Here is a 24,440-nt window from a genome sequence, read left to right on the forward strand (position 1 = left end):
TAGTTTGGGCATACTTTTCACTGCGGCGGTTATATAACCGCACAAAACTGCGATCTCGTGATTTTTGAAATAAAACATCTATACGCGCTATACCCTCGCTGGCGCGGTTGAATATTGCTCCGTGAGTTGTAACTTTAAATTATATTTTTGACTTGCTATCAAAATGTTTTGTCATCGTACAAGAGATATTGGTGGCTCAATAAAATAACTCTGATGATGTTTTGAAGAAAAACATTTTTATTTAGATTATAAACTTTGATAAAAATAATTATATTAATAATATTTTATGACAACTTACAAATATTCATATAAAAGAATAACGTAATATCTATTCAATTTTACCTTAATTACAGTAGAATTTAATAACGAAAATGTGCTACCACTTTCGGGATGTATATAACTAGTGTGACTACCTCCTCGAGGCGGCCCGCGGCCTCGCCGCTCCAGCACCTATCTACACGATACGCACCTGATCGACGGATGAGAACAAAATCATATATGGCTACTTTATTTTTATAATTCAATTAAAACCTTTATAAAAATGCTCTTCATACATGTTTGTCATGTCCAAAATAAATGATGTGTAGTTATTTTGTATAGGAGCGTTTATAAAAGGAGAGCTCACGAAGGTTGACTTGCGGTTTAAATCTACTTTATTCTACAAATCCATGTAAAGTCGGACGCTGTCAATTACGCTGCCCGACTGCGTCATCCCTACTAGATACTAAGTTACGAGGTAATCATGTTTTAACTGGCTTTGTACATAGTTAAAATAAAAGCTTGTAAAAACATTTGACGCAGGTTGAGCATGCCTATGAATCTGTATTGGAGCGCAGTGCAATATGCTTCAGGGCTCCCCCAGTTGTAAAAAGAAACTCGTATCCATCAATACAACATACAAAGGCCTGCGGGTATAAACCTTAAGATTGTTGGGGTATAAGGAGTACCTATGTACCTACATGAGAAAATATAGGTAAAAAAGATATAAAAATAGCCTTTGACAAACATGAATGAAGATTGCTTTTACGCTATTATTAAGTAAGGGTCATTATATTAATGAATGTGATTTACAATGCTTACAGATGATCGCAGTTTATTTTGCAATTTGTTGTATGTATACAATTAAATATCGCGTGGATACATCTGAGATAAGTTATCATCCGAGCCAGCATTATAGTTATACAGTTACTCTGCCGTCGATCAGGTGCATTAGGCCCTTTTTACCTAATGTCAACCAGCCTTGCTCCGTAAAGTTATGAAATAAACAACCATCGTTCATTTCACACTCCTGACTCAATCCAATTCCCAACAAGTTTGCTTTGTAGTTCCAATCAAATTTGTCATCTAAATACAAGGTATAAAGATCTCTTAACAATTAGGCATAAAGCTAGAAATTATAGAAAAATATAAACAAAAGGTCATCATAAAATAAGACAAATTAAAAATAAGGAATGAATCAAAAATTTATATATATCTATCATTTAAGTAGACTTTACACATTATGAGTTAATATTATTTATATGTTTCTATAATTTTCAACTTTTTAATCTTAAAAATACTTCGTGTCTCACGTAATGTTCTCAATCTTTCATCGAACATCACAATAGAATTGAACCAAGGCTGGAAGACAGTTGGGTAGACCTACCACTTGCCCCTCCGCGTCACATTGCACACGCCGCCGGCCGCCGGCGCCGCCGCGGAGCGCCCGGTTACATCCTACTAACTGCTTTACGTATTTTATTGCTACTGACGTTTGTGACTTATGACGAGATTCAGAATCACGATCTAACATCATTGTAAGTAAACATTAAAGCTGCGCAATTTATAATCATAAGTACATAAATAAATATTACTTCGATACGTATAAGTAGTAAATATTAAACAATGTAATTAGAGTCCGCTCCGTATAAAAGGTAAATGCAGACTTTGAGCAATGAAATGCGTAGTCGTATAACGTTACATTTTATAGAGAGATTTCGAGTTACTTAAACATAATTGAGGGACAATAACGAGTGTATAATAATTAATGGAATGACAATATCTGCGACAGGCTCGCTTAGCCCGACGCGATTTCTCAATTAGGAGAAAATTATAAAATACAATACGTAAAATATATAAAAATACGTAAATAGCATTACCTTACATAATTAAAATTCGATTCTTATCTGCAAGACTTGTGACATAAAAGAACTATAATAAAGAATCTACAACTAATATCATTAAGTACTCTAAATTATGTCATAATATGGCAGTTAATCGAAACGTCCGCACTAGGCACATCTCTTATCATAACATCTTGGGCGACTTTGTCTGCAACCAATCTTCAGGATACAGAACCTGGTTCTGAATTTTGAATTAATCGGTGGAGATAACTAAATAATAAAAATAATTTCTGTAATACAATCTGATGATAAAATATAGATAAGTACTTGTATTAACGGCTTTTATATGGGAATAGAACAAATAATTGATTTGCAGCAATGTCTTTATAAATAACGATTTCATTGGGATGAAATTATATTAACAAATCATTTAATTAAGACAATAAAACACAAAAATTAGAATAATTAAACGTTAAAATATCCGTTGCAGGCGATACGTTCTCGCTCAGAAACTATTCACATTCAATATCATAATTATTGTCATGGCCCGATCACTCACGTATCGAAATCATATAAAGTAACAAAATTTATTATTATTAAATATCTAAAATTGTACACAAACCACTCCCGTCGATGAAAATAAAAATGTTAATGTTGTTCTGATGGACGATTTTGTGACTACGTTAAAATGACTAATGCTGGTATCGTTCGTTGTATCGAATGGTGGCCGAACCTCATTTAAAATTATAATTCGCGTTTATTGCTTCCATTTTATTATTTCATTAGAATCGCGAAATATATTGGTGATTAATTCGGACTAATATGAGTAACGACCTACAACATTAAATACTTAATTAGTTGTTAATAAATGGAAGTGATTGCGTTATCGGACATGTCATTAATGAAAACAACGAACATTGGCTTCGTCTTAAAACTAATATCAACTTTTCTAAATTGAATGAATTGAGCGAGCTTATAAAGCAAACTTACGATAATAAAACTTAACAAAGTGGATGGCATTTAATTTGACTTAACTCACTTACATTTAGATAAAACGTAATAAAATTATGACAAAGGCACTTTATGCTTTTTACTCACTGTAGATAAAATATCTACAATCATTTGTGACAAGAATTTCTTACTTTATCATCATGGCAAGAATTAAAGGTACCTGTTGAAACGATAACTACATAAATCTAGTACGATAATCGAGTGAATGGCACACACGCTTCATTCAGCAGCAGATCATTAGTCCTTTACAAGATATACATCGTCATATACGTAAGAGAATCGTTTCCTGTTATAGTAAAAGAATCCAATTTTCATGCTACTAAACACATAATCTTATTTGCCATCACCATACCGTCGCATAACGCTTATAAGGCACTAAAGAAGTTATATACAAAATGGTCTCTCTTTTGGCTACCGTTCTCTAACGATGAGCCAAGTTTGTGACATTCGGTTTCATCAAAACATTATTTTGTTGATGATTCCCTTAATAGTAAATTTCAATCTGAGATCGACACTTTTTGAGACAACCTTATCCATAAATAAAACGAGACTGAGGTGAAGATGTCTGAAAATTCTAAAATTTCGATGTTCGCCACGGAAAGCCAATGAGTACCAACAAAAAAAGATTTCTTGACGGTGTACGTAGACAAACTCTTGTGGAACGCGGCGAACGTGGAAGAGCAGGTGTGGTGCGGCTAGCGCTAGTGGAGCGCTAGTGCTCCAGCGACAGCTCCACGAAGGTGATGTCGTACAGCGGCTCGTCCTCGCTGGCGCCCGCCGGCCGCACCTCCAGCAGGAACAGATCCTCGTTACAATAGTACGCCAGCATCTCGTCGTCAATTTTGGCCGTAATCCTAAAATAGTTACATAACAATTTTTATTTGGAACGACATTCGGTTAGATAAATATTAGAGTTGAATATTATTTGTGCAATTATTTTATTAATATAATGTCGGGAATTCAGTAATGCAAATGCTCTTCCTTAATAGGTGGGAGTAGGTGATGAGATTCTGTTACGAAGCGTATTACTCAGGGAAACCATCGGAACAAACTCTTAAAGCGTTGTGAAGTTAGTGGCGCGCCCTCCGAACAAGCGAGGTCATATTAACGCGAGGCGGCCGGTTTGTACTAACTGCTAACAGAACTATCGGAGGCCAATGAAACCACTTACCCTTTCTTGTTCTTTCGATAAAGATTATTAATTGCCGAACTTGAAATTTTGTACTTATTCTCAATCTGAAAATGAGCAAAAAAAGAAAAATTACAATGGGCCTTTGCTTTTTTAAACCGAGACGTCTCGTCTTGACGGATCGAACTAAATAACCGGTCTAGTGGTTTACTAGGACAACAGTCGGAGACTCGCGAATACTAGGGATCGTCCAGTGCAGCGGCCGGCCGCGCGGGTGTTAATTACAACATGCAGTTATGATGATCGTGTGTATATATTAGACGGGGTTATAAAGCGCCACATCGGTTACGGCGCGCCTCGGGCGGCGGCCGCGCAGGCTGCCGGCGCCCGCGGCGCGGACGAAGCGTCTCGATTTCTTTCGTTTACGTCATTTCAAGCATCACAAAATATCTCCCTCATAAACGAACATCGATGCAACGAGAAACCGAGAAAACTACAAAGTCCATCTCGCTCGCTCGTAGGCTGCGGTTAGCCGACATCACCAAGGTTATTCTCGTGCGTCCTTGATACGTTACTTTGACTCGGACGGTCAATGTGACGTGCCAAGCGTGCGGTGCGGGGAGGTGCGACTTACGGCGTGCAGCAGCCCCTGCGTGGTGGGCGGCGCCACGTGCAGCGGCGTGTACACGTCGTCCGTGTCCTGGCGCACGTACAGCATCACGCGCTCGCTCAGCGGCGGCGTCGACGTGCGCGCGCGCTTGCCCAGCACGCCCTCCAGCTCCAGCGAGTCCTTGCGGTCGCTGTACGGGGACAGCCCGCCCACGTCCGACCGATACCTGCAATACCGAACATTACGATGTCAAGTAACGAGTTTAAACCACGATGGAAGAACATAATAGTCCTACTAGGCATGTTTGACATGGTCACTTACGCTGGCGCATCTGGGGGGAAGTGGTTGTGGAATTTCAGGGCTGGCGCTTGGGGTTTTGCGGCATGTAAGAGGAAGGGAGAAGCGCCTTTTAGATGCGCCTCCGCTATCGCCGACTCGTCGTGGCCGTAGAACCCTTGAATATCCATTCCAGTCAATTTATCGATGTCCTCCGCTGGGCTGAATAGTACCGGTGGTTTCGTTAAATCCGCCATTGAGTAAAACTCGCTGCGTTCCGTTACGGGATGATAGATCTCATCTAACTTCTTTCTATTTGTGGCCGACATTTTTCTCTTTGCTGCTCTTCTCTCTTCATCTCTCGTCTTTCTTTCCGCTCCCTGCAATTGAATTAATTTAAAATAATAATATAGAAAAGTACGTTACAATTAATTTTGAAAACGCTACAATATTATAAAAAATCTCACCTTATCACAAAACACCTTAATTTGACAATATCCCCTATGATATACTTGAGTGTCGCGAGGATCTTCAAAGGTATCGATCTGAATGTGAAGCGGTAAACCCTGTAAAATTAATTGAAATAAATTACAACACATCTAAATTAAAATACGAGTAATACTAAATTAATCGATAGGTATAGGTAATATTTATGGCATAACATATTTTTAAGTACCTACCAACATCAGGTTTGTAAATAAAATATAATTCGTTGGTTCTACATAATAATAGGCTGGCAACAGTGTAAACAAATTACTGATCGATTTCACGGTTAAAATCTTTGCTTGTCTTAGTATTAGGTATAGCAAAAAACGCAGTTATAATAAACGTTCATAGGGATAATTACGTAAAATTTACGAATAAGGAAAAATATGCACGTGTCTGAATCGAATCGCGTTAAAACGTCTTAATTGCGTCGGTTCGAGGTCGGCGATGCGACGGCGTCACTGCGCATGGGATAGGTAATTGAGAGGCTGATAGGGGACTGGTTCGATATCAAACGTGGGTTGTGGTGCAAACAACAGGCGCGCGACGGCCAGTCCCGCGCGGGATTAGCGCTCGCCAGCGCCCGTCGCTTGTACCAGCGCAAACTATAGTTATCGGAGCGCCTCCGGTGACAACGCGGTTACCGACCCCATGCCTTGATGTCGACGCATCGTAACTTTAATTTACATGCCTTCAGTGTGGTACGCTTAATTACCATTTTTGCAGTATAGAAATTATATTATTATATTCTTATATCACCGATAAATTGGGAAGATGTTTAAAAATATCGGCATTCTTTCAACTACTTTTCTGTAATTCTGTGCACAAACACAAAGTGACTTGTTGTTATTAAAAGGTTTATTTATTGTAATGCGTAATAACTGCATTTATTATTCGCGTTATTCTCATTGAATTATAATTATATACCTATATAATGTTATGAATTTATTACTTAGACAATGTAATTGTATAGATTGTAGTAATTGTACACATACGTTTATGGACACATTAATATAATTTTAATCTTACTAACCTTTACACCCTTTTGACTACTGAAGTCTGTACTTAAACACTGCACGGCAATATTTATCTGAAAAAGAGTGAAAAAAATTAATATCGGCAAAATAACACACCAAACTCTACAATCTTAGAATTCAATAATATCCATTATGTATGTATATCGACGGGCTTTCGTGCACCGTAGAGCTTAAGATATTTAAGCAGACACTGAGACACCTATCCTGAATATTCATCGAAGCCATTATCTCTGTAAGTCCTCCCTGAATAAAAGTATAATCCACGTTATTTCCGTCATATCTAAGATTGGCTCGTACAAAAAGAGAACCACATTTATAAATCATTTTATTGTTTCACGCGATACCGTGTAAATAAATAATCATCGTAGGTACTATAAAGTTAGAAAATGCCAGTTATTTTGTTATTAACGAACGATACTTCGATTTTATTTATTGGTATAGAGTTAGTGTAGAAAACATTGCAGGAAATTAAATAAAATGAATAAAATTCTCGTAGCATTCGTGTAAAGATAGTTTTTGCGTGGCACACGGCGAGAGGGCGGCGTCGCGGTGGACGCTGGCCGCTCATTACCGCGGTCTATGTAAATAACCCCTTCGCATTTTTATTCAAGCCGACATTGCCACTGCCACCGATCACTGTCAGAACATATATTACCGCAAACAACTCACATCCGTTACGGTTTAACAGACCAATAGCAATGATTATAGATATCGATGACGCACTTATAATATTAAATTTACCCTAAATATTAAACACTTACTATAGATAATAGTAAAACGCAAGTAACACAATATAAAGAACTATGTATTATATGATGATATATGCAAATTATTATATTGTGAACAGAGTCAATGTGTATGGCGTATAAATGTTTACCGAAGTAGAATTACGCTTTCCTTCCACAAAACTACATTTCACAGTTTAGTGCAGGTTCAATGGAATCGTATTGAATAGTCTTTATCATGTCTATTAGTATTATCGATGAATAAGTAGAATAACTTACATGTATTGTACATTTAGTAACGTAAAAGTACATATATTCAAAATAAATATACCGCAATACAACATAAAAAAACACTAACAATATAACAGATATATTATGAATGTAGTGGAAAATAATATCTTTCTAAAATCGAAATCATTTGTAGTATTCCAATATATACACAATAAGTCTGTACCGAAACCTGCATCATGTAGGATCTACCTATCAAGCAGTTGACGCCAATCTATTTGCATAATGAAAATTTATCTACCTAGCGCTGGAATATGAATATTGCGAAAGTACCTATAAGGGAGGTAAAGTAATTATTGCGAGGACATAATAAACTCGGGTTCGCAAGGAACGCAGTCAATCTCATCAGACGTTTTTGTGAGAAAGATGGGCTCTGGGTGTCAACAGGCTTCTGATTACAAAATAAAAGACTACATTTGTTAATAATTGTGGGCATTACACGTAATAGATTTGCGACCGAATTGCTTGGATTAATCGTAAAAACTGACGTAAAAAGTCGCTAATACGATTAATTGCCCTGTTTCGCGCGCTTTATGAAATCTACGTTTTGTTGAAATGTAATACAGATAGTACATATAAACTGATATGAATATGTACGTAATACAATACTTGTTGTCGGCGGACGCTTTGACATGGCTGCAGTGGGCTCCCAGCGGGCCCGAACGACAGAAGGTTTTTTTGCTTCATTTGTTAAAGGCTTTCGGCCAAATAAGGTTGCGGGACTTTATTTAATTACCCCTTAATATATGTGTAATAAAATCATGAACTGAGTTTTAATTTATAAAATAATGAGCATCCTGCAAGAGTCCCATTATAATGTTCGTTTTAAATAATTAAACCTATATATGACATAATTGTGACCAATGTTATCAAAGTTTTTTATCTGGAGCGTTTTAATACGGATATGCAGAAGTTGTAGCGTACTAAAACTCCTTACTGTAGAACGAATTTAAAAATAAAAAGCTGCTTAAAAACTTTTTCACGAAAAGTGTAGAAGTGCCTAATGCCTATCTTAAGAACATAATGAAGCATACAATAAATGATTTTATATATATTTTAAAGATAAATCAAACATATAAAAATATGCAATTGACAACATATTGTAGATAGGTAGATACTATTGGCATGAGAATTCTAACTAGGATAGATATTTTCATGAAGAGTAATCTAATTTTTTTTTTCGTAAACTCATCAGAGCTACCACACTCTTTAAACACAGCTACGAGACACGAGATGTAAGCTATTTAACATGCGTTGGCTGCAATGATTATCCAGAAAGTGTGGAACCGATGTACTCGTGTATTGTATAATAAACTAGGTTTACTTACTTTAGCTGCGCTCTCCAGCGGGTTCCAGTAGACCGCGATGGCGTTGTGCGCCACCTCCTCGATGCAGCCGGCCAGCCCGATGCTGTTCTTCGTGTCTGCAACAAAACAATGAATTATCATTAATCTTGTCTTCAGGTAACTGTGCAGTAATGCCTGCGGAGATTTCGATTAAGATATCAACGCACAATACGTCATCGGCGACGGAAATTTATTTGCGGGGCGTGAATAATCACGTGATACCATCGATTCATCAACTATTGCAGTCCACTGTAACTAAGTTAAAGGGTATGATAATTAGTAGGAATGAACCTACATTCCTATTCGAACTCGACGAATGCAAAAACAAATTACGCTGTCTGCATGATCTAATCGCCGTCTCGGTTGTACCTACGTAATAAACAACAACTGCTAGCAAGGACAAGTATTTGATAATGGGATAGCAAATCGTCGGTCAGGATCTAGTCTAATAGAGGAACTGGTACTTTTGTGGTAAAGGGACGAATTTTGTTCAGTTCAGAGTTCAGATCAAAGCATACTAAGAAAGTAGGTAACACTGCTGCTAGACATAGTACCTACTGCATACTCATGATGGCGATTGGCTTTGTAGTCCGATCCTTAATTCTGACTAGTTAAAAGAGCATCAATGTGGATAAGTTTCTGATATGGCAAATATTTTCTTGCAGAAAGCGATATTTCTTTGGGGATGTATATTGCATTGGAGTACCAGGAGTGCATTAGCAGACAGGCGGAGGTCGTTAGTGAGTAATCGCGAGCGGTGGGTGCGCGTGGGCCGCCGCTATCGGCCGCTCTGCAATCTGTGCGGGCGCGCGCCCCGCTGACGTGTTTACGAGAGCGCCGCCCGCCCTCCTCCACCATATTGTTTAACAGCCTTGCATGGATTTACGAGACAACGTAACGCGACCGCCATTGTATACGTCGCACCTTCACACCTACTCGCGACAGATTTAATTGACATTTAAGAACCTAATGTACCTACAGAAGAACTTTAATCTCTAATACCGCATATCTATTTCAGTGAATTCAGTCATTTAAGTACAGGTAGAGACGTTTAAAAAAGGTTTCTAAGGCAGACCACGTACAGGCGAGATGAAGCGTGGTCACGCCGCCTGATTTGTAGATTTTAAGTCGCGTGCCCACGCTACGTCGCCTCTGCTTCACGTTGCCATCACGTTGCTTTTTAATGTCCTATGTGAAAATAAATAAGGACCATCACGTCTATGGCCTGTCTTCGCCCAAAAGCCCTTTTATATCCTAATGTAGCATTCCATGGCATTGGATGATACTTTTTGTCGTGAAGCATATTATTACAATTCCATTAAAATGTATGAAAACAATATTTATCGAATTACAGAAAGACTGCCCAAACTCTTTTACCTTGAGCAATTTTCGGCAACTTTGTCGGGTATTTTGTTTCGAAGTTATTAAAACAACGTTCAGGAATGGCTCCTGTTGGCCCAATGAGGCGTAGTGTATGCAAAACTGTCAAAAGAAATAAACGGGGAAGCGAAGAAGCTGTACGGCGCTGAAACGGCCGTTGGACACGCGATACAAGAAGACATGTACGTAATCGGAGAAGGCATTGTGTAGAAGCGCAGTGCGTTGCGGCTCCCGCGCCCCGCGCCGCCCCCCGCGCCGCGCGCCGCTCCCTCCGCGCTTTCACACGCCTGCGCACAGGTGTCCGGTGTCGCCCTTGACGCTGCTTCCAAGTTCGTTTTGTGCATGCGCCATTTATATAATTAAGGATGTTTTATAATTATAACTATTCCATTTTTGCAGCTACTAGACATCACAACACAAATAAACCTGTGTTTCGTTTTTCGTGATGCTTCAACAATTTTTCTTAATCATCGAAAATAATTTATTTTTAATATAATTTAGTTTAGTAAGTAGGTACTTACTTAAGAAATAAATTATAAAATTTATGATTATTATCAGTAATTATACTACGATTTATGACTTGTTATTCTCGTGTTAGATTGTAATACTAACAACTAGACTATTTACATGGTCTGCCTATTATACAACATCTCAGATCATAAAAAGGACGACGATTCTATGCGAAACGTTGCATTGAAAAAATCTTGCACTTGTGTGCACTTTGAACGACTTGAAAAATTTCGTGAATCTTTGTTTTTATGTCGTGTCGAATTAGGTACTTTTATATTGTAATCGCATTATATTTATACACTTAACGACTAACGGTGACGATGGCTTTTTTCCAATCGGTCAAAAACGAATTCAATGCTTTTTTTGCGAGGATTGGATCTAAATTTTTGGTCTGAGATCTATATGCACAGTAGAACTTACAAAGTCATTTATTCTATTACATTTGACATTTGTAGATACTTCATAGATGACTGTTATTTTACGTATACCAACTATAAGGAGGTTTTTGGGTCTATTTTCCTTTATACTTTTTATAGTTCCTTCGTGCTTAGACATTATTTCATTCTACATAATAACATCAACAAAATAAAAAATAAAACTTGACTAACATCGAGATAAGCTAAAACCTTGACATTAAACTTGGCCCGACCGCGCGAATTAATGGCTTCCATGTTTTTATTTTCCTTGAGATTAAATTTATAGACACTGCTTGTGGCCAGCGTCACTCATTACAAATGCTCCAAGTCTCAGTTAAGTAATGTTAGAATGTATAAAGTGTCATATATCAGCGCTGTTTACTTGAATAAGCGAGTCGGTCGATTAATAAGCAGGCATTACATTGATGACGCCACCTTCTATTCGGCCAATCTTTTGATAATATTAAAAAACCACAAAACTCTTTGAATCGGTCTTATAAACAGGACTTGTTGTTTTCTTTGAGTATCTCTCCCGAGGTATCAAACCGTATATTTGCGGTTTTATTGCTACTTGAGAATTACACAGTATAATAAGAAAACCCAATGGCGCTATCAAAGAAAATAAATTTCATAGGTTAAAGGCATAGAGAGGGGCGCGGGCGGGCGGAGGCTCATCGCGCAATTAACATGCTAATGAACGTGCTCCCTGATATCATCGCGGTAATTATGTCCGCGCGCGACTATATTGTACCCTTGCTTACAATTCCATTCGTAGTATTAAACTATTCTGTACATATCATATAATCAATGTTTAAGATTTACAATCGCCACGCCGACAGCTGCTACGACGTCGTTAATAGAATGAGATTTCTCACGAATTTTTATGATTTCCTGTTACTCAGCGCTGGAGTTCACGAAGCTCGGATATCTCTATTATATCGTTTTATTTAACCTCGTCTCGTGGAAGCGCTGCGCTCAGTTTTATATCTCTAATTTACTTAAAGTGGAATGTGTCATTATAAGTACGCGTAATGTGTAATATGAAGCGAGGTGGACGAGCAGCGGGGAGGATGCTAGATGACGGCGCCACCGGTGTTTATTTTTAGTCGGGCCGATTGATAGGTTCGTCGGTCGGTGTGGGCCGCGGACGATGTGCGCGTTATTTATGCAAATGTCCTAACGACACATAATGGTGGGTAGCGGGGTACGCGGGAGCGTCTCAGCGGCTATCTGCCTGCAGCACGGTAATTAGGTCCTGCGTGCCGAGCGAGCGCCGCCGCCGCCGCCTTCGCCGCACGCAACTGCGCCGGCATGTTTCTGTGTCGCCTCGAGCACGACCAGCCTTGTTTTTGTGTAGTAAATATCGTGTCTCGAGACGCTGTATGAGCTACTGTTTGGCTATCACATTTTCGCAAAAACCACAATTATTGGTCTCTCTACGAAATTATAAATTCACTGTCTTGTTTTTATTACTTCATCGCATGCAAAAATTTCGTTAATGGAATTATTTAATTAAGTGCAATAACTTACCGGCGTCCAATATTCTTTGCTTGACCGAGTGCTGTCTGCCGTGCCAAAACTGCCATGCTTTAATTTCGTCTTCAGGTGATTTTTCTTCCCGGAACATCAACATTACGACACTCTGTAACAATAAATATTCTTCGTAAGCTCCTTCAAAGGTAATTATAGTTATAAATATTGTAATTTACACACAAATAACTATTTAAAATAGAAAATACATTGCATCTACTACTTGTATTAATTTTGTACTAAAACTGAACTTGATTATACGGATTGGACTATTATAAACTCGCTGATATCATACCAAATACAGGAAGATACAATTATTATTATCCGAATGTCGTGCTTGTCGTAGTAGGCGATTTTTAATTAATTCAGAATTCTGAAAGAGAACATTTTCATCTCTATTGTTTACCTTCCTATTTCAAAGTAATAAATTACAAGCATAAAATAGTTATAGCTAATATGTAATGCACTTTATAGTTTTGGCGATTTTAATACATGTAGGTATGCATACAGAACATGCGAGACAGATACATATATTTTGTTGAAAGATAAGATAAGTTTCTCATCATCTGAAACCATTTTATGGTTTCACTTCGCATGGTAAGTGAAAAATATGCTGTTAGGACGATTTCTATGGACGAGTTAGAAAATAAAGTGAAAAAGAAGTGGCTTGCGCCAGGCGTGGTGGCTGTCCTGGCCATATAGGGCTAACGACGAGAAAGCACCTCCGATCGTCGCCTCAGATTGATGGATCGTTGCGTCGCGCCGCTCGCCGACAGCCGCGCCCTTACTCGCACTACCGAAACGTATCATCGTACGCTTGTTTACTATAATTCAATTAATATATGATTCAGATCATTGTGGTAGTAATAAGCTAAATTAAGCTAATGTATCTACTATGTACAAACAATTATTTATTAATTTAATTTAAAGTACATAGGTTACTTAAACCGAATCTTTCTAGAAAGAGGTATAATCTATTTTCAACAAACACAAAAGTATACACTTCGTTTTTCTGACCGTAAAATGTTAAAGTTTATGAAAGTCTGAGTGTAGAAATAACAGGAAAAGATAGTCAGTTCGAAAAGACAATCGGCCATACCATAATCCTCACAGTGAAATGAAATAACAAGGACTATCGTTTGCAATATTATCGACAAGTTATAGTGTGGGTACATATAGGAAGTATTGTGAATTTATGAGGTATTTTTACCACCGGATAGTTAAGCGTTTCTATAAACGGGACATAAGCTTTCTCCGAAGATCGAATGGCGCACAGAGTCAACGGAACCGAGCATACTAAATAGATATTCCATGTATAACGGTGCACTCCACTCCCAAAGTCCATCGCTGTTAATAAATATAAACATTTAGAGCTTTATTTGAATTTCCCAAAGTCGTATATTTTTGTTATAATACATAATGCATGCGTAACTGTAAAATCAAGCGAACGAATATATCGCACCGTCCCTGATATCTGAGATGTGTATAAGAACTGATGTTTATTGGTTTACACATTTTTCTAGCGTATATTATTAGTCCACTTATACATTTATTGTTGTTTAATAAAGATGTCGCAAATGAGCATAAAGTCAAACACAAGTGGCCTGGCAGTGATTCATGGACACCTGAAAACACCCACAGACGAGACTGAAACTCTACCGGAGATCGGCCACAAATGCGTTGCTACTTGTGAGGACTAAGTTGTACCTATAGGTGTTTCTCCCCTACCAAGTCCTTCAAACGAGAAAAAAATTACCAGCAGAAGTCTAACACTGCTGTTAGATATGTCATATAAGGCAGAAATATGTATGGTGTTGGTAGAGTCGAACCACAACCATCTCTACCTTCTCTAACGTACATTTTCTGTCATATTTATTTGTTCATTTATAAATGCGTTTATTGTAGTATCTTAGTTGTAAATAGAAACAACTTATTTATTAATTGCATAGGAATAAATGATTCATAAACATTTAGCAAGTAATTTAGAGTCTAACTGCTAATGGTTTACGTAATTTAGTGCCTATTTTAAAGTTGCAATTGATAGCGAACAATGTAGCCATTGTGTCACGACAGAGATACACTGTTATAAATATCTAAATTACGCAAGATCTCAAAGACAAGATTTGCTTTTGATTCTGTCTAAGCGCATTTCTAGTTTTATCATGCTTAAGAAAATATCGATACAAGAATTTGAACGAAACGTAAACTATTGTTCGCTTAGAATTACTCTGTATATCTTAAATTGATTAAGTATTATTGCTTTTTTAGTAAGTAGGTTCATATTTTTCACAATTTATACACTTGGTTAATTTTTAAGCAGCGTATACTTATGTATTACGTATACTTAAGGTTTTTAGCAATATACCTAAGTTTGGGTTGTTATATTAACGAAACTTTGAGAACTGTTTAATATTCAGAGCCATTTTGATGGCCATTAAAGGTTATATGACGTAATTTAAAACCTGATGCGTGAACATTACGGTTAAGTAGATTTTATCATAAAATTTAATTTCTGACGTAAGAATATGTTTATGTAGGTACCTATAAATAATTATAATTCGAATATGTATAGACATATAGAGTAAAACTACTCTGTTTAGCGAATTTACACTAGCTTATGCGTAGGTTAAGCACGTAATATAACTACACAGATCTTATCTACATTTAATGATATACGTATCTACAGTCTCTACAATGTGCTTATTTCACAACAGTTTTAACTTCTCAGACCACTTACTTCCAACTTTTCGGGCCGTCAATTAATTAATCGAGTATATCGACATTCGACCCGATTTCAGGAGCCCGAGTTCGGTTGACAATCTGAGTTATCTGATTAAGCACGCTTTCTCTCGCGCCGTGTGTCACACGACTCACACACGCAGGCCGCCGCGCGCCGCCCGCCGCCCGCCGCCGGTATATGTTGTACCCATGCGTCGCCGCCCGATTACGCTCTGACAACCTCTCCACATTCATTTCATCACTCTATTTAAATAAATCAGCATGTGTTATACATATTCCACAAAATTGTCTACGCAATCGATAGCTATTTAAAGTTATGTGTGACAACCCGCGTGAAATCATTAATCAAATTGGGATCGTTGATAATAATTTATTTTCAAGTAGGTAGTACAATCCATTTACATAACCAATACTATAGGAAAACTACATTAAATTTGCATTATTCTAATTTAAACTTTACGTTTATGACATTGATAAAGATTTTTTACTTATCTAACATTACACTTTACTAGAAAAAGTTAATGGATAGTGTTAGAATTTAATATAATACCTATGGGGTATCCAAATTTTAGATCTGACAAAAACAGATAAAAAACTGCATATAAATCAAAAGTTAGAGCACTTTGATTTTAAGAAATATTTATATATATTAGCGTATAAAGTAAATGCTTTAAAAATATCGTTCAAAAGACAAATGATCTAATTAAGCTGCGCGCTGAGCGTGTCCGCGCTTTATTTCTATATCGAATTCAATTTCTCTTTAGTGTTCTAGCTTTCGTTTAAAACACTGTACAAAGCTTTTGAGCCCAACTGTTTTGAAAAGTTTCCAGGTATTGATTAAAATCCAATGTATGACATACTATTGGAATTATTGGAATAAAGACATACTATTGGAATCATTAGATAATATACATTTTATGTAATGAAATTAATCTAATTATGTATATGTTAATCAATAAAAAATGTCACTCACGCAACCAAAACAAGTCCCGCGGAAGACTTAGTATTTCAGACATAATATTGCGTTCCGCTTTTATGAATCTCGGTACAAGTAGTGCGTGAAAATAAATAGCGGAACGGCGTTATGTGCGTTCGCATCATCTGTTTATCTACGGGTTTATGTGAACGATGCGTGCAAATAGTTAAGTAACTTTGTTATGCAGCGGCATGAAGGACTTCGAGTGTTCGATGCTCGAGTTTTCTGCGTCTGCTTTTTGTCCGTCTCGGCCGTTTCCTCGTTAGCCGCAGGGCGCGGCGCCCATCCATCAGTTCCTATCTACTTTATGACAATTATTTATGTTCACTGCGTGGCAAAACTATTTCGCTTACCGTTGAGCTTTATCGATAGCGCAGAAGTAATGTCCTGCCGTCTCGATACGCTATATCTGATACGGATACGTCTGTTTGTTAAGTGCGCTAGTAGTTTGTGCTAGTTGTTTTAACGCCTAGGTTATTTGCTGCGAATGTTCTCCGCAGTGAATGTCGGTTTCGACATAAATTCTGAGCGGAACTGTGGGTGTAACTGCCGTGCAGTTGCTTACAGTGTACGTGGTGCTATTTATTTTACACCAAGTGAAATGTTTTATCAATGAACATTTTTGTTCCGTAAATAAACTAAGTTAAACGTTTCTTACTTACCAGGAAGTTAGCGTTTAACAACATATCGATTTAGTTGCATATATAGAGTAGTATATTTTGTAGTCTTACATGGAAGTAGTGCGCAAGTGAGAACACTTAATGGATTCGAATTAATTATTGTGTGATTATTTACACGGACGACATTCAATTACACTTATCATATTTCAAGATAATGTGTTATAACGTTTACTATACAACAATAGTAATGTACAAACAATGTTACCTAATGTATCAATCATTCCAAGATTTCATCAAACTTTCTGAACGACTAGTATTGTCAGTTGACTTTGTTATCGGAGGGGGGCAATTACTGTACAACCACGATGGAATCAGAGCAAATCCCGCGATCCGTCCACCGTCGGATTAAAATCCGAAGTCGCGTTGTAACACTAATCTGCTTAAATGTCGAAAGGAAATGTCAGATTGTAAAGTGCAGGGCTTTGAGTAAAGCGTGATGCGGCTTAAGCGCCGTACCTACCGCTAAGACCGCAGCTTTCATGTTCTTACTTTTCCGCCATGCAGGCAGTTAAATCGATGATTAACGAAAATCAACAATTAATTTATTGACGAAAAATGTAGAGTCGATGGATGTAGTATCCAAATATTATGAATGCGAAAGATTTAATGAATTAGTTTATTATAAGAGATAAATATTTATTTTAGACATCAATAAAATATGTTTATGATAAATTATTACATTTTTAAGATAAACTTTATTTAAACCGGTTAAACAAACGTTTCTGGCACGTTGTTTTGCATTTATTAATTCAAATAATTAACTGCAATGTGCAATGACGATGTCAATGTAGCAGTTCAACGGCAATATCAGTGGAAACAACACCATGGATCGAGACCGAGTCATGTCGCCGTTGCATAATTGAACCTTAGATCTCCTAATGTCGCTGATTGCGGGCAGTTGTCCGCCGCCGATGCTATCAAGGATTGACGCTAAATACGCGCGCGCCGTGACAGCTCCAATACCGAAACAATGACGAACTGCGCATTGCGTAACGCCATTTACGTCCAGCTTTACTGTCACTCAATGCTCGAATTAAAACCAAGTGAAAGTTCATTTAAATATTTCAAATGTCTTCTGATTAGAATTTGTAAGCTCATAATTTAAACAGAAATCATTCGAGCTTCGCAAGAATTGCGATTAATTAGGCGTTACGGCGATTACATGAACATTACCGAATAATACGTAATATTTTGAAAGTGTAATAGTTATCGAATGGAGTTACGCGAACCTGAAATCGAACGTGGAAAATTCACGCTTCGCGGAGCGGCGCGCGTTCCTTTTTCAACGCCTGAGTATACGCATAGCCTATGACAGCTGTCGCTCTAACACACACTACTTACCTACTCCTACTACCACCTCCTTACCTAACCTATTTAGTTATTTAACTTCGTAGATACGATTAAGTCAAACCTAACAGGATCAATAATAATAATTGAAGCAGACTTTCGTAAGTACAATATCATATACCGATGATAAATAAAATTAATACTGTACAGCTTTTTGTTAGCTGATTTATTTTTTATTAATAACAACATAATTATATAATTAACATGTTTCGTATTAATGTAAAACTTGTGAGACTTTTTAGGTCGATAAACAAAAATGCCGAAAAAACCAATTACATTAAATTCACATAAATTATACTTAAGAAATCAGGAAAGCCATAAAAAGTACATTATATTAAGGTGCGCTTGTAGTTGACAAATAACCTAAAGTATGCCAATAAAGATATTTTAAAGATTTTTTATACCTACGCCTTTTGAAATCAACTATCTGCCGCCGCTTTGAATACTATAAAGGAAAATTTTATGTGTTTTTATAAAATTACTTACAATACTTACTTTTCGGGGAACTCTATACTTTGTTGTAAATTAAATATAAACAAGTGATTTATTTTACCAATAATGTAATTTAGATTTAATAAGAAAGTGTAGGTATATTTGAAACTTAAAAAAGTCGTTATAACGAGCTTTCGGTTGCATAATTCAGCAATTTATAATCATTAGCGTTTTTCTGAGACAGGACGAAGCGCTGGCGCAGGGTGAGCGGAGCGGAGCGGCCGCTCACAAGGGTGCAAGCTAAATTGAGATATCTCAACACTTGATTGATTGCGAACATGATTGGCATCTTACGACTATCAGCGGCGGGTATGTAAATTTTGTCTCCTTTTATCATTATGTATTGTTACGATATTTTTTTCTGTCGTCTTTAGTTCAAAAATTCATTCCACGCGAATGCTCTGTGTGAGAAATATTCGATGTATTTCATATGACAGCCCTTCACTGGTCGGTGTGGAGGTATCGACGCGGCGGCCGAAAGGTGCGCGTCGGCAGGAACTGTACGCTCCGAATGCCAACCGTTATAATCCCTCATCAAGCGTAACATGTTGAGTGTAAAAGGCATCATTAACGATTTCCTTAAAAAGGCAAACCGGAGCAATCATTAAATCGTAAAATATTGCAAAAAGAAAATAAAAACAACGACATGTCTCGTTACGAGAGTTTCCGTTGCTACGAAAGTGAACACAATGATGTCAGTGTAGCGATAAAAAGTAGAGCAAAAAATATCCTGTGTAAGCGAGCACTTTATGCATGCGAGATACTGTTTAATCGTCGCTAGCTCGCTATCGATACCTATCAAACAATTCGAGAAATAGTACCTACAATCTGTTGCATTTGTTGTATTCGAATAGTTATATCTAGATCACATTTTTTGCACGATCGTACGTCAATGAAAAGAATTCCTCGTTGAGGTCGAACGTGTAAACAAAAACGGGTAAAGCTCTCGGCTCGTTGGAGTAGACAAGCGGAAGTTTATTAGTGGCGCTTAAAAGGTATTAAATGACATTCATATGTAAATTATCTTAAGCCATAATTGATGTATTTACTCGTACTGTTCAATATATTTTCATGTTTTTAGTAATTATTTTGTATAATATGTATAATATTACACCGATTATATTCAACAAAAAAGAAATAAATTGCTTAAATTAATCACACATGACACTATCTAAAAGATTATTGATATTAAAGATAAATGTACTTACAAGTAAAACTTTTGTATTTGTAATTAAGTATTATACAACAAAAAATAAAAGACTACTTACACTACAAAAACACAAATATTATAATACTGATAATTTTCATAAGTAATCATTTTTTCTTAAAGATCTCTATTATGAAGTCAGAAGTGTATCACAACGGTATACATGCAGGAATATAAAACATTCTGGCCCTTTGCAAGCGCGATGATTAATTGCCCCGTTTTGAGACTGATCGATTAACTTTTGTACTTTAAGTTTGTATAAAACGCTCCAGATTCAAACCCTTTATAAGCATAAATGTTTTTTCAACCATTTTAAATTTCGATTTGTCAACTAGAATTGAAATGCAAATAGAGACTAGCTCATACAGAGATTACCGTAGCGTGCGAACATTAAGATCGGGTTGCGTTACGAAACAAATTCGTTTTAATACTAATAGACAATTTCTCACAGCAGGATATTTCCTTGCAAAACTATTCTAAATAAGCAGGATATAATTAAAATTATGACATAGACACAATGTCTTTCCAAACAATGGAATGGATGGATGGTATGGAAACGATTAAGATGAGTTTAGAGAAAACACAAAAATGTAGAGTCACTCTGATGTTATAGGTTCAAACAAAAAGAGTTCATCCAATCACCTACAATGTAACTGATACTTACCTCAACATATAACATCCATCTACATCGAGAGTAAAAACCACAATATTTATCTGTGTTGTTTCAACTACACGGAGAAGCCAAGTAATTTCAGGAGTATGTGGGTAGTGCACGGCAATTGTGTTTAATTAGGTGCAAAATCCCGAATACGGGTTGTGCTGTGAGTTGAGCGGAAACCGCAGGTCTGATGATATCGGACGGAGGCAAAGCTCCGCCGAAACAAGGCGGTGCCGGCCGTAATTACAATCCCGCCACGCACGCTCCGCATCGACCAAATCTCTCTTTTTACTAAATTTTCTTATATTCCCTAACCGCTTTTCGACACGCGAAACATATTCGCATCGCGTGTGAATATTTAACTGTCAGCCACGGTAGATAACTAATGACTATAATTGCTCTCGTAGACATGTATGGTAATTATTGTTTTAAGTTTTTAAATAAATACTCACATCGTGTAAAAACTAAACGCGGATAAAATTGTTAGTTTAAGGTAATGATAGCCACGAACTCCGACTAATCTAGTTATGCATTTTAACTGCGAACGTAATTGTAACCCATACCTATACGGTTACAAATTATGGAATAGTTACGTGAAAATAACTCTATAGGCGATAATTAAACTAATACGTGCACGTGATATGCATAAGAATGTATCTGCTCTTTATTTTCTTATTGAAACGGCATGGAGGCTCGTTAAGGAAACACGATGTTTGCCGCTTCGAAATTATTTTATCATAATACGGTAAGGTTATTGTTTAAAGGGAGCGATATTATCCGAGCGGCCGGCTCCCGGGGCGGTCATTGTGTTCCTATATGGCGAATGTCAAAAGCTTCGTCTTAATTATCGGGCGCGGCTATACAATGCGGACTCGATTGCGCCGAGATAAGCGCTCTATATCTATCTAACTTCGTATTGAATGCGCGGCCGGACTTGCGGCCCACTTACTGCCTTAATAATAACTTCAAACGTATGTCGCATTGTATCTCTGATTATTCGATCTAAGCCCATTGAATACAGATAAAGCGTGTTTGAATATGCTCTCGTTGTCTAAAAGAAAATTCAAGTCGCTATTGATATTTATGCTGTTTATAAGACGTAGAGTAAACTTGCTTACCGTGAGATGAGTAATGTTTATATCTATCGTATTGATACGCGTGATTTTACACAATAACAATGTAGGAAGTTTTTTGAGTCATTATCGAAACGAGATTAACCAGATTAAATAAACTAGACAATCTGGTTTTTCAAGAAACTTGAAAATCATTAAAATAAAGCTAGTAATTACATTGTCCCGTTGTGGTGTTTACTCTCGTTTTCTAGGGAAGTGTCGAGAAACAATAATGCCAGGGATTTCCGATTTCCACGGAAAGAACACGCGAGCATAGCATTTATCATTGGCAATGATATTTTTTGTCTATTGAAGAAAAATTTCTCACGGCATAATGCTCGACTATTGTTATGCTATTCAAGTCATATTTAATGGGCTACTCGATTAAAACAATTACTATTGCGTATTCTTAACACGTTTACCAGTGCCTACACAATAAGCGACGCACGCTTAAAAAATATGAATTTGCTTGTTTAAAAATTACAGGATTTTAATGATTGATTAGTCGATAGCTAGACTAAAAACCTGTTTGCTTAGCGAGCTACACTCGAAAGTTTAAATAAGAATTTATGTAATACAGTTTTAAGATGGATTTGGTTTTAAGATACATAGGTAGAACAAATTAGTCTTATACGTTTATATCTTCAGTAGATAAGTATAAAGATTTACATTGTAATTTTATATAGACAGAAGAAATAGAAAGATAAAAGTTATCGTGTATAGATAGTGTGGTACCATCACTATTTCCAGTTTATTGTAGCAAAATATCTAGATTATGTTACACAATGTTTACAATCTCTAAAAAATAAGGATAAACAGTGGTTTTGAAAGTAACTTTTGCGACGGTGTCCGTGAAGCGAACCGGGAGTCGCTTGGGGTGAAACTGACACGCCTGCGGTCAGAAGACCCTGGAGGAGACGCGGCTCGAACGGATAGCTCGAATATGCAGTCATTATATTCATGGTAATATCACTATTATTGTAATAACTACATTCCGCTGTTATATTCGTATCCTTTAAAATAAACCACTTCCATTGCGACACGTCAATAAATAGCTTTAGAGAATAATATTCCTGTAATGAATTAATTGTTTTTAAAGTACATACATATATAAAGAAAGTAATGTATTGCCTTATTTATTTGTTACTTTAGCTAAAGATACAATAAACTACGTTCTTTATTATTCGTATAACATAAATGTGTATCGTATATGTTTAGCACACGTCTACAACTGATTAGAAAACTTACGCAAAATACACTTTTCCTTTAAGCTATTACAAGGAAAAGTTAACATCAAAGCAAGCGTACAAGTCAGTACGAGGTAAACACCGACAATCTTTCTACCTCACGAGGTAGGAAATTCAAAATTAAATAGAGATGTTAAACGCTCGGCTGCGGTCATGTTTTACGATTGCTCATGCCTCTAAAGTGCGTGGTTAAGCTTTCTAAGATCCGAGAGGTAAACATCCGGTCGGCTCACCGTTAAGGGACGGCCACTCAACTAACTACAAATTCCTTATTTCTGTTTCGATGCTATGAAAACGATATTGCCCATCTTGTTAGCTTGTTTCAATGATTGGAATAAATTTTACCGCAAACTGTACAAGTTTATAAGTTTTAGGGTCAGAAAAAGTTGTACATCTGTGTATAAGCTTAAGGGTCAAGCAGGCAATTGACCAAGATGTCATACCTTGAGATGAAGCGTTAAGACAAAAGATGTAATTTGTTCGTTAGTTGCTTTTTCGCAAATTATTATTATACGTACCCACCGCGAAATTATTCATAACATTAATATCGTAAGAACAGCACAGTCTTTTCCCAGCAAGTTATGATCTAACATAAATGACTTACTGAAAAAATGGCGCAAAATATTATGCAGACACATATTTGATTTGAAGATAAAATGATAAAACATTATCGCACAATATCAATTATATTTGAGTTTAATTGTTTTGTTTTGTTATTATTACAGTCTAACAACGATGCGTAATACTTATAAAGTAATGTAATTGTTAGTCGTTAAGTCTAATAGCTCTATAATTAATTGAGTGAGCGCTGATGAAACGGCTTCGTTGAACTTGACAAAGAAATCAGTATTTATAATTCAATAGGTATAGTCGCACATATTTAAATATTTTATTAATGAATTGAATAAGCGGTATGCATAAGTAATACGTGGGTATAGTAAAACATTTCCACGGTTTTAGCATAAGCATATCTCTTCTGTTTTAATGTTATAATTATAATAATATCCTTAGAAGATGAGTTTAATAAAATCTTTAGCGTTTTTATCGCATTACTTTATGACTTAGTATAAAAAATTCGGACTTCAGAAGCAGACCAAACCAAACTAATATTATTTAGACTTTATTTATATGCCAAA

General features: G+C 36.7%; 1 protein-coding gene across 4 annotated transcripts in view; it reads right to left on the minus strand.

Moving 5' to 3' along the window:
- Positions 1 to 214: 214 nt before the first annotated feature.
- The window catches only part of grh (grainy head), a 106,629-nt gene continuing 82,403 nt past the window's right edge, over positions 215 to 24,440 (minus strand). For 3 of the 4 annotated variants that reach the window (XM_073087494.1, XM_073087477.1, XM_073087502.1), the window contains 8 exons: positions 12,847 to 12,958; positions 8,993 to 9,087; positions 6,648 to 6,704; positions 5,596 to 5,694; positions 5,174 to 5,508; positions 4,877 to 5,078; positions 4,285 to 4,349; positions 215 to 3,967 (listed from right to left, as the gene is read on the minus strand). In XM_073087494.1, the coding sequence (XP_072943595.1) occupies positions 3,826 to 3,967; positions 4,285 to 4,349; positions 4,877 to 5,078; positions 5,174 to 5,508; positions 5,596 to 5,694; positions 6,648 to 6,704; positions 8,993 to 9,087; positions 12,847 to 12,958 (1,107 nt within the window). In that variant the 3' untranslated portion in view covers positions 215 to 3,825. The remainder of the gene's footprint in view (positions 3,968 to 4,284; positions 4,350 to 4,876; positions 5,079 to 5,173; positions 5,509 to 5,595; positions 5,695 to 6,647; positions 6,705 to 8,992; positions 9,088 to 12,846; positions 12,959 to 24,440) is intronic. The other variant, XM_073087486.1, reaches the window with a different exon arrangement.

The sequence above is a fragment of the Epargyreus clarus genome, unplaced genomic scaffold, assembly GCF_041222505.1.
Source record: "Epargyreus clarus isolate Ecla_fem2 unplaced genomic scaffold, WU_Ecla_fem_2.2 ptg000003l, whole genome shotgun sequence".
Classification (NCBI taxonomy): domain Eukaryota; kingdom Metazoa; phylum Arthropoda; class Insecta; order Lepidoptera; family Hesperiidae; genus Epargyreus; species Epargyreus clarus.